At 45.9% G+C, this 10404-nt stretch overlaps 1 protein-coding gene across 1 annotated transcript in view; it reads right to left on the bottom strand.

Moving 5' to 3' along the window:
* Nucleotides 1-327: 327 nt before the first annotated feature.
* The window catches only part of cdhr5-rs (cadherin-related family member 5, related sequence), a 30479-nt gene continuing 20402 nt past the window's right edge, over nt 328-10404 (bottom strand). Inside the window, exon 14 of the mRNA XM_063218126.1 lies at nt 328-699. Coding sequence (XP_063074196.1) covers nt 661-699 — 39 coding nt within the window. The 3' untranslated portion in view covers nt 328-660. The remainder of the gene's footprint in view (nt 700-10404) is intronic.

Raw genomic sequence — 10404 nt, 5'->3', positions numbered from 1 at the left:
ACTTCGAGATCTCCAATGTAGGTTGACTTATTCTAGTCCAAATTTTGGTGGTGGAATTATGTCTCCGCACCTCCTAGTATAGTTTAATCAACAGTGATCCTACCTGCCCCTGATCCAACCAGCCCCGGCCTCCCCTACGATGAGGGTCTAAGACCAAAATGTGATTTACAGTGACTTAGCCTACTGGAAAATGGTGTGCTTCAGTGTGCAAGGGTTATCTATTCTCTTCTATAAGCACTGAATGTCTACAAGACAATTAGATTTTGAATATCTCTTCTTTATTTAAAAAAAGACAATTTACAACATGTAATTGTTATTCCTAAATGATGTAGTTTTAACCACTGTTTATGTCAAGATGTACAGTACTAAGTATTGTTGAACGATTTGTCACTGAAAAAGTTGGCTCCAGAAGTTGGACATGAGGTTAAGCAGACGTGAAAATGCATTGCAATGGCACAACATAGAGCTACCATAGTGTCAAAAATTTCAATTTCTCCAAACACATAATCATAACATTATATAAAAAAATAATATACATGGAAAAGACGTAACCATTAAATCTGGTATGTCTGTCTGTCCGGTTAGGTCTGGAACGTCTCTCTCACACATGTCCCCGTCATGGTGGAGTTGTCCATAAACCGTCCACCCTGTTCATTGTCCTTAAGGTTCTCGGTGACTGAAGCGGGGCGACGAGGGCTCCTGGAGATATAGAGGGAGAAACAACACATGAGAAGATACTAAAAATGTTTGGAGGCTTCTGAGTGAGTACTCAATGACACCACTAAATTACATGAAATAATGACACCATACATTATGTCCTATGGCTCTCTGTTCAAATTCCCCAGATCTTGTAATACCACCACTGTATACAGTGTTCCCCATAGACAAAGTAGCATTGAGTGGTGCTAAGGGGCCTTTTGGTTTTTCAATGCAAGAGAAAGAGAAAATAAAAGGTATTGAGGTCTGAGCTGGCTTGAATTGGTCAGGTTTTTAAGCATACCCCATTGATGTTTTTGCCACCACCGATGTTGAGCTTCTCACTCTCTTATCTGTGGGTAAGAGCTCTCTGTCACACACTCGCTCACTCTCTGTTTATGAGAGCAGCACTGAGTCACATTGGGTAAAAACTTACTGAATGAATTTGTGATGCTTGGTTGTCATTGTGTGGTGCTGTGCCACACATTGATCTATGTATTAGAAACACGGAGCCAGGACTCCATTTCTTGAAAGCATCGTTGCTAACCAGTTAAGCAACTTACAAGGTTTCCAATAGAAAATTACATTGCAAACAAGTAAGTTGATAAATTACAAGTAAAGTCAGTAACAATGTTTTCGAGAAACGCACCCCCGGTCCTGAGCAACTGAGGTGTAGAGGCGATATTGTTTCTGCTGTGTTGTTTTTCTGTTTGGGAATTTCTGAGGTGATTGCCAGGTATAAGGTTGGAGCAGGTTTGCACACTAAACAAGACACAAAGCCAAGCACAAGTGATGTGATTGCCATACATGACAACACATGTAATTTGGCACAGTCTTTAGAAATGGAGGCATGTAATAATGCAAAAGTACTGCCCTCTTGTGTGGCCAAAGACACTTAGCCTGCTTATCATCGACTTTCAAATCTCTTCGAGACTTGGTCTGACCAAGAGCATAACAATTAGGCTAACAAACTGCATTTCCCAAATGGCCTCCCTTAGTTTGCTAATGATTGTTTGCTTCCCACCAAAGTGGGAGGATTTCCAGTATTTGCGGGAACTCAGAAAGTACTTGCATTGAATCTTGACCTGACTGGTAGCAACGCTGAAGCTGTTGCGTCACTAGGAGGGCACCAGAGACAGTTTAGATTGAGACGGGACATATGGCGGCTATCTTGGTGACGCCTTCGGAGTGCTATTTCGCGATTAAGTAGACCAGATCTGAGGTCAATGGGAAAAATGAATGGGGAAACTGAGTATAGGACGGGGAAGAACCCAGCAGTTGTGAAAACCATATGGTTGAAACCACCGTGAAAAACTGATAAATGTAGACTGCTTGGTTGTGTTATACAAGTAAAAACAAAGCTTTTTAAGCCACTTTTCTCACGGTTTTTTTGACAGAGCGCAGGCGCAGTAGTTCCGTAACGGCACGAGAGCAACGGCTTTCACAACTGAGCATGCGCATCATTTCGCGTGTGCCGATGCAGCCAGATGATTGGATCACTGGCACCACAGCTGAGCAGGCACATTGGCTCTTGTTACCAGAAAGGCGGGAGATGTCCGGGTAGACGCCATATTTGCGTTACGAATCTTCACTGTTAATTTCTATGTACGATTACATGGCTGTCCCATCTCACCTTCCTATCAAAATCTCTGAGGGTACATGCATACTTTTGGGCACTTCTCCACATAAAGTACAACCTAGTGGTGTCTTGTTGTGCAATGGCAAGCTGAGTAGTGTCAGTCTGTGTCAGCCTGGTTTATGTTTACATTATAAACCGTATTATTACCTTTTTGCCTTTGTCATAGCATTAGTTTACATAGGCTAGTTGACTAGCGCAAGGCCGTCAGAAATCGGCTTTAGTTTAAGCAACATCATAAGTAGGTACTACTATGTTGTTGGTTTTTTTTTTTTTGCTTTGATCTTAATATCAAAGTAATGAACTTACATATCCTTGAGGAATTTGTGGACTAATTTTGGATGCATACTTTGAGTGCTTTTGGGCACTTTTCCACATACAGTAGCCTACAACCAAGTGGTGTCGTGTTGTGCAATGGCAAGCTGAGTAGTGTAGTTGTGTCAGCCTGGTTTTATACATTATACATTATATATATTTACATTATATTAATAAGCCGTATTAGGTTTTTGCCATTGTCATAGCATTAGTTTAGGTAGGCTAGTTGACTAGCGCACGGCCGTCAGAAATCTGCTTTAGTTTAAAGGTACACTGTGCAGGAAATGGTCAAAAAATGTACTGCAACTATGCTGCTCATTGAAACTGTTTCACCTATTGCCAAATTTGACCTTTTTATGATAGTTTACTAAGTAATAAACTAATATTTTCTGGTATGGTCCAAGTAGTCATTTTTGCAGCTAAAATGGAAATTCAAAATGGCGGACCATGGAGAAGATCCCCATTTTCATGTATGAAAAGTGCAATTTTTCCAGTCATAATGAATACTTACAATTTCATGGTGTTGGTAAATATTCATGAAAAAGGTAACATTAGTGAATGGGTAGCATGAATTCTGGAAATAAAAAACTAAAAATCTCACACAGTGTCCCTTTAAGCAACATCATAAGTAGGTACTACTATGTTGTTGTTTTTTGCTTTGATCTTAATATCAAAGTCATGACTTAAGAGAATTGATAGTTAGTTGGTAGTTAGTTGGTTGGTAGTTAGTTGATCAGGTGGCACACAGCATTCTGAGAAGTACAAAAAAGGCAGAGGCTTTACCGGCTCAGGTCATTACAGCCAGATGAAAAAATGAGGGCTGGCTGGTTTTCGAGCTGTGCCATGCCATATTTGGCTAATCAATAAATGGCGACTTGAGTCATGCTGTGTAGAGCTGTACCGGGTAGAAAATGGACTGTGGGGAAGCATTGCCAGGTGTGTCTGATCAAATCCCCCCCCAAAATGTGCTCAAAAAACGCCAAGAGGCACAAAATTCCGTCCAATTTCAACAAATTGAATTGATTCTATGGGCATAAAACTGCAGGAAAAAAACCTCCAAATGGCCGATTTTTTTCTGTTTTCACCCACAGATGGCCATCCCAAGAAGCGCAATTGGGCCCAATCTGGCAACACTGGAAGCACCTCTAAGGGCCTCCACACATCGGTTCCGACAAAGTGTGGATCACTACTCTGCCAACCCCCATGAAGTCATTTCAGACAATGGGTCTTTCTCAAAACCTAGGACAGTGTCCTTCCAAGTGTATCAGCCTAATTAGTCACACCCAGTGATTGGATAGTCTTTATTAGTCATACCCAGTGATTGGATATTCTGTACAGTTCACCAAAGAGTATCCAATCACTGGGCGTGACTAATTAGGCTGATACACTTCGAAGAACACTGTCCTAGGTTTTGAGAAAGGCCCAAGGAGTGGTTTAAGTTGCTGTCTCCGGGAAAAGGGTGCTCTGCCCACTCTTTATCCCCTAGACCCATCTCTAGAGGAGACCAGGCGAGGATGAGGATGCCGTTTCGGTTGCCTGCTTGGACTCCCTGCAAGAGGATGAAGATATGGAGGCGTGGAAGACTGGTACCCAGCCTCCTCTCAGGCTCTCACCAAGCTCGAAGCCGAAAGGGAGGCAATAGTTTCTCCGATTATGGCCCACTTACATGACGCATGCAGCAGAAAAGCTGGGAGTGCTCTGGCCTTCCCCTCTCCCTGCAGTAAAGCAGTCGAGATTGGATGGGAATTTCTTGGCACAAGCTGCGCTCGCTGTGCACCACACCCTCCCTCCATTTCTGGACGTGATAGAGGATCTAATTAAGATGGAGGATCTAACTAACCCTTACTCCGCGAAGGCTCCAGTGTAGGGTCACACCATGCTTGATATGGAGGGTATGAAAAGGCCTGGACTGCATGCCCCTCGTGAATCTATCCCTGGCTAACGACCTGGCGCCTTCCTCGGATGGCACTGGTCTGGCGAGAGCTTCCCATAAGCTCTTTTTTCCCAAGGCTATCTGTCTTGGTGCATCCACTTGGGAGAGGATATACAAGACTGTGGCCCAAATGGGCCTTAAGTTAAACATTGCCTCTCTCCTCACAGCTTGCCCAGCTGAGCTAGAGGAAGACATGTCAGCGGTATTGTGCGATGGAAAGCCTTTCCACAAGATCTGGGGTCCGTTTCTCGATTCTTGTCGTTGCTAACCGTCTTAAGACCATCTTAAGACCGTCTTACCATTCCCTTGGATTCAGTGGTGAGCGTCGCTGTCGAGAGAGAGTTGAGTTGCCCTTATGAAGGACGTTGCTACCGTCGTTAGCAAAGAGGCTTTTGAGATACGGACCCCTGGACTGAGATCTGCACCGTCATGGAGCTCATCCTCTGGGTTTCGTGCTGCTCAGCCCAGTGTACCGGCTGGGCCCTTTGGCTGGCTGTTGTGGGGATGAGCAAGGATGGATTACTGCAAGGGCCTACCGGGCCCAGGCCCAGGGGCCCAAGAGTCCAGAGGGCCCTGAAGCCCAATCCTCTAAATTTACATTCTCATGTTGTGTAAAATCACACTTTTAACAACTCTATTTTCACATATTTTCAGGGGAAAAACACCTGAATGCCCATCAAAATAGGGTCTCTAGCATCTGGAGGGGGCCCTTTCTTGTTGTCTGGCCCAGGGGCCCATGGAGTCATGATCCGTCCCTAGGGATGAGGGGTCTTTGCCTCTCTGGTTAGCCTCTCTGCCATGGCAGACAAGGACAAAGCGGGGCCTTAGACCCCAGAGTCCTCAGAGGGCCTTTTCGGCACGGTGGCTTTCTCTGCTATTCAAGAGCAGTTTGAAGCCCAGAAGAAGCAGCAGTCTGCCTTCAAGGCCCTGGTGCCCCACCCAGCAGTGCACGCCTAAGCGTGCTCACCAACAGCAGGGCCAGAGTCTCTACGACTCCACTTCTGCAGTCCCAGCATTTCTTGCCGGGGCCCCTTTTCAGAGCGTTCCGAAGGGCCCTGTGCCTGAAGGAGGGCGGCGGCCCACCATCTGGGCCAAATGGGGCACCTAAATCACGCCCTTCTACTTCCGATACATGGGGCAGGAGCTCGCAAAATTTTGAATGCGAGTCAATGGAGCGAGTCAAGCTAAATCCTCATCCCGTTTGGCATGTGCTCCGGATTTCACATATGATGACAGTGAATTTGAAAGGTTTGGATTTGCGTCGTAAGACCACTCATTTTCGGCACGCAAGAAACGTTATTTTAGCTTTTGTGCAAAACTGTGTTGGAGACTACACTTGCGCCTCGCATATCTGACGTGAACCGAGGCACAGCCAACCCTACCGCTGCACCGTGGCTTAAGTGGCTGCACGTCGGACATGCGACGTCTGTAGTGTAGTCCAAATAATTACATATTTTTGCACACTCACAACTCAAAAATCGCTTGCCAAGTGAAGTCAACAAGCACACCATTGGTTGTTATTAATTCTGAGGCACAGCATATGTGTGATCGACGGGGAAATGCGAGGTGGGTCGGAAAATAGCTTTGATCAGTCCATTACAGCCCAGTCAAAAGTTTTTCCGTTGCCAGCCCCAGAAGCCGCCCGGAAGGGGTGGAGACTTAGGTGCCCCATACGCTGCCTCCCCCTGTGCCACTCAGGCAATGCCACAAGCCTAGGTTGAACAGCTGTCCGGACTTCGGCCGGACAACCCCGCCCCTTAACTTTCTAACCTAGCGTCCTCGCGCCATACCCATTGCTTCGACTTGCAGACTCCCCGCCTCCGTGGAGAAAACAGTGAAGACGGCATTCTAAGCTGTAGGCTGGAATCAGGGAACAGCGCTGCCATCTTACCTCAGACTAACTCAGCTGCCAACAACAGTTTTAGCCTACTTGTAAAACAAGATTTTTTGGGAAGGATTTTCGCATTTCATTACCTCATTCCGATAAAGGAGTCATCAGGCTACCACTAACAGAGACGGCAGGTTACGATAGACAAATCCTTCCGTTGTTGTCTGTATTATTTCATAAATATTTTTTTCATGTATTTTGGGTAGTCATGCATGCGTAGGCCTATAATAGCCAACAATTAATTTGATTTACTTTACTCAAAGTTGGTCAGGAGTGTGTTTATCAGTGTTTTAAAATGACATGCAAACCGCTTCTGTCAACCTTTTTTTCCCATGCAGACGCTGGATAACCATAGCAACAACACAAGCTCAAAATACAGACAGAGCGCCCGTGCAGAAAGACGATTTCTTTGCCCTGTTTGTAAAGTTGTGAGAGCCCTCGTTGTAAAGGCATTTAGCGGACAAACTTAGTTGCACTATGCGTTGCCACCAGTGCAGGAAAAAATAGGAAACAGACAGTAGACAAGATACCTTATTTAACTTTCATACAGTCAGTTAATGCACTTCATAGGGCTATGGACCACAATTAACACTAATTGCACGAAGATTTTCCCGACATAAGGCGACAGCAATACAGTTAATTCGCTGTGCGAAGTCTGGAGTTAAATCTGGAGTAACATGGCGGCCGCAGATATCAGAAACGCGATCGACTGTCAAGGTCTAGTTTGCGTCAATGACGTTGCCTCCCATCTCGAGGCCATAAGCAAAAGACGAGGAGGAGAGGAAAGACAAAGAGAGGGACACACGGACGTCTTGAACAGGTCATAAAAACGGACCGATGGCCACCCTACACAAGCCCCTAGGGGCAAGACGAAAAAGAAACAGACCTAGCAGTCTGGTGGGTCTGAGCGGTACACGGTGCATTGGGTTCGCAAGATATTCGCCACAGCTACTTATCTACACACCATGGCTTGCCCAGGTTGGAGAACTTATTCCTCACGTGCGCTCTGTAGCACAGCTATCTCCGCGCTTGCCCTTGCCACCCCCTGGCACTGTGGTGCATCAGGCATGCTATTGCGCTGTACACCGGTGCCAACCTCCTAAGCGGAGCCACCCGTGCTACCCTTAGTTACGCACGGTCACACTCTCCACACATGGCTTGGAGAGCCCGTATGGTGCACGCTCTGTTCCACAGTTTGTTCGCCAGTTTCTATGTGCTATATGGCGCTGGTAGCTATCTACCCTACACTATATTTTTTTGGTCTTTAGACTTTATTAGTGACAGAACAACAGTTTGAGAGAGAGACAGGAAACGTTTGGGAGAGAGAGAAGGGGAGGGGTCGGCAAAGGACCTTGGTCGGAATCGAACCCTGGTCGGCCACGTAGTAGACGAGTGCCCTACCACTAAGCCACGGTACGGCCGCTAGCCACACTCTTACTCATGTACCTTGGGTTTAGCACAGTGTTGCCAAATTAGCGACATTGTCACTAGATTTAGTGACTTTTTGCCGCCCCTGGCGATTATAAACTTAGTCTAGCGCCTTTAGTGATTTTTGGTGAATCTGGCGACTTTTAAAAACGCACCTTTTCAGTGACAAAATCTGGTTAAGCAGTGTTGGAGGTGGTGCCTCGACTGCCGAGGGCTTTCACATCTGTAGGCTGAGCGCAGTATACGGCCACTGCCCCACACTTCGCTTTAATGTGTGTGTCTTGGTTCCCTCCGCGAGTCTGGTACACCCAAGGTAACCGGTAGCACTATAAGCCTGCTCTCACTTCCCTCCCCACACTCCTCTTGGGCAGGACAGCTAAGAGCATGTTCAGATGTCTTTTCCTCACAAAGGATAGACAACATACGGCGGCTGCCTCGGCAGTCACCCTCCTATGTTGCTTCTCTGCTCGATGAAAGCAGACATCCCAAGGCTGTCAGGCGGTCACGTGACCTTGGTCACATAACACTGACCAGAGGAGGGTGTCAGTTCCCCAGCTTGGTGGCTGGAGGGCACTGATGCTACATGGATGTTCTAATGCCACCAGTATTAGGTTGTGCCTGTTGGGGCCACCTTTACTCCAGCCTCAAGCGAAACCCTTCTTACCAAGGTTGTCACATAGTTTCCACATCAAGGTGTTGGACACTACTGTAAGTTCTCTGAGCCTAGCGATGTCAATGTCTTACAAGTAAGATGATTACACTTCTCGGCGTGTGTGTGCTCCATGCGGAGGCTGGCAAGTGCTCAAAAAAGGGGGCGGGGGCTCATGCTGATAAGTGTTCTATTTCCTCAGTCACTCTAGGCTTGCTTGATGTCACCAAAGCTGGTCTATGCCTCGCCTTTCCTTCCTGCGCCATTCCTGCATGCTGGAGTGCAGAGCCACCAGTTTAATTAATGACCACTTTCCAGTGGTCTCCTTTCGTAGCAGATTTGGGGACCTTTGTTCTCCCCGAGCTGCCCTCTTCAGCCACTGTGCCGTCTGTCCCCTTTAAGCACCCAACCTCCCCTAATGGGGGTTGACGTCCGGGTGCTTGTTCTCTCTGGCGACGTTGTGCAGAACTTGTCTTCTCTAGGCGGTTGGGCCCTCTACCCCAGGATGATGAGGCTGAACCAAAGATTCTCTATTCTAATTTAGAACGTCTCTGGCTGAACGTGGCAAGGCAGCTTGGATCCTCTCCTCTTCTTTCAGGACGTATTACCTGCCTGATTGAAAGTAAGTTGCAGCAAATGGTCACGGCATAGTGAGATGTCTCATTCATCTCCCTAAGAGCACCGAGGTTACCTATAGTGTTTTAACCTCCAGCCGAGTGTGACGTGATGTGCAAAGTACGAATTGGACAAACTAACTGCTTTGAAATGTACAGCAGCAGACATTATGGTAAAACAATGTTTTTGTAACATTGTTTTTCCTCCACTTCCTTCCGTCTTTGTACTATGCATACCATTGGTGACATGAACTGGCAATGTAATGTCATAAAACTGACGAAGTACTAATGCCTCTCATGCATAGTGGGTGTGTTTATGTAACAGATAGCCTCATATCGGTAGCGCAGAGCTATTTTTCTGGGTTTTAGCTCAGCGGTATCATACTATGCCCGAGCTGGAGCGATGACCGATAGGGTGGCAGGTCCGAGCCCCGCGTGGTGTGTGAGGGTCCAACAATGCCGTTCGTGGCTTAAATTTTAAATGATCTGGTTACTTTCATTGCAGGTGTATTACAAATGTAGAAATGGATGTACATGTACTGCTTTTGCATGTACCTCAACATAATTCATATAATATCTGCATACTGTACTTAACTGTGAAAGGGACACTGTGCAGGAAATGGTGAAAAAAGGTACTGCAACTATTGAAACTCTGTTGGCTATCGCCAAATTTGATATTTACATGAAAGTTTCCTAAGTAATAAACAAATGTTTTCTAGTATGGTCCAAGTAGAGTCATTTTTGCAGCTGAAAATGGCTATTTTTGGAAATTCAAAATGGCGGACCATGGAGAACATCCCCTTTTCATGTATGAAAAGTGCAATTTTTCCATAATGAATACTATAATTTGATGGTGGTGGTAAGTATTCATGAAAAAGGTAACATTAGTGAATGGGCAGCATGAATTCTGGAAATAAACAACTAAAAATCTCACACAGTGTCCCTTTAATGTTTGATGAGTGTTAACATTTTTGTTTGATGATTATCTACTCAGCAATTTCATGTTTTGTTCATCCTTACAGAACACACAAACCAAGTTCAAAGTCTTTCGAACACACACACACACACACACACACACACACACACACACACACACACACACACACACACACACACACACACACACACACACACACACACACACACACACAGTGGTGTCTTGCAGATGAAGTGAAGGAACTACCACTAGGAGGCAATGCACCCACATATACTGATGTGCAGCACCATATGAGAAGACAAAATATG

This window comes from Engraulis encrasicolus, chromosome 15 (genome assembly GCF_034702125.1).
Source record: "Engraulis encrasicolus isolate BLACKSEA-1 chromosome 15, IST_EnEncr_1.0, whole genome shotgun sequence".
Classification (NCBI taxonomy): domain Eukaryota; kingdom Metazoa; phylum Chordata; class Actinopteri; order Clupeiformes; family Engraulidae; genus Engraulis; species Engraulis encrasicolus.
The sequence above is the reverse complement of the archived record's forward strand: the minus strand, read 5'-3'. Positions and strand labels throughout refer to the sequence as shown.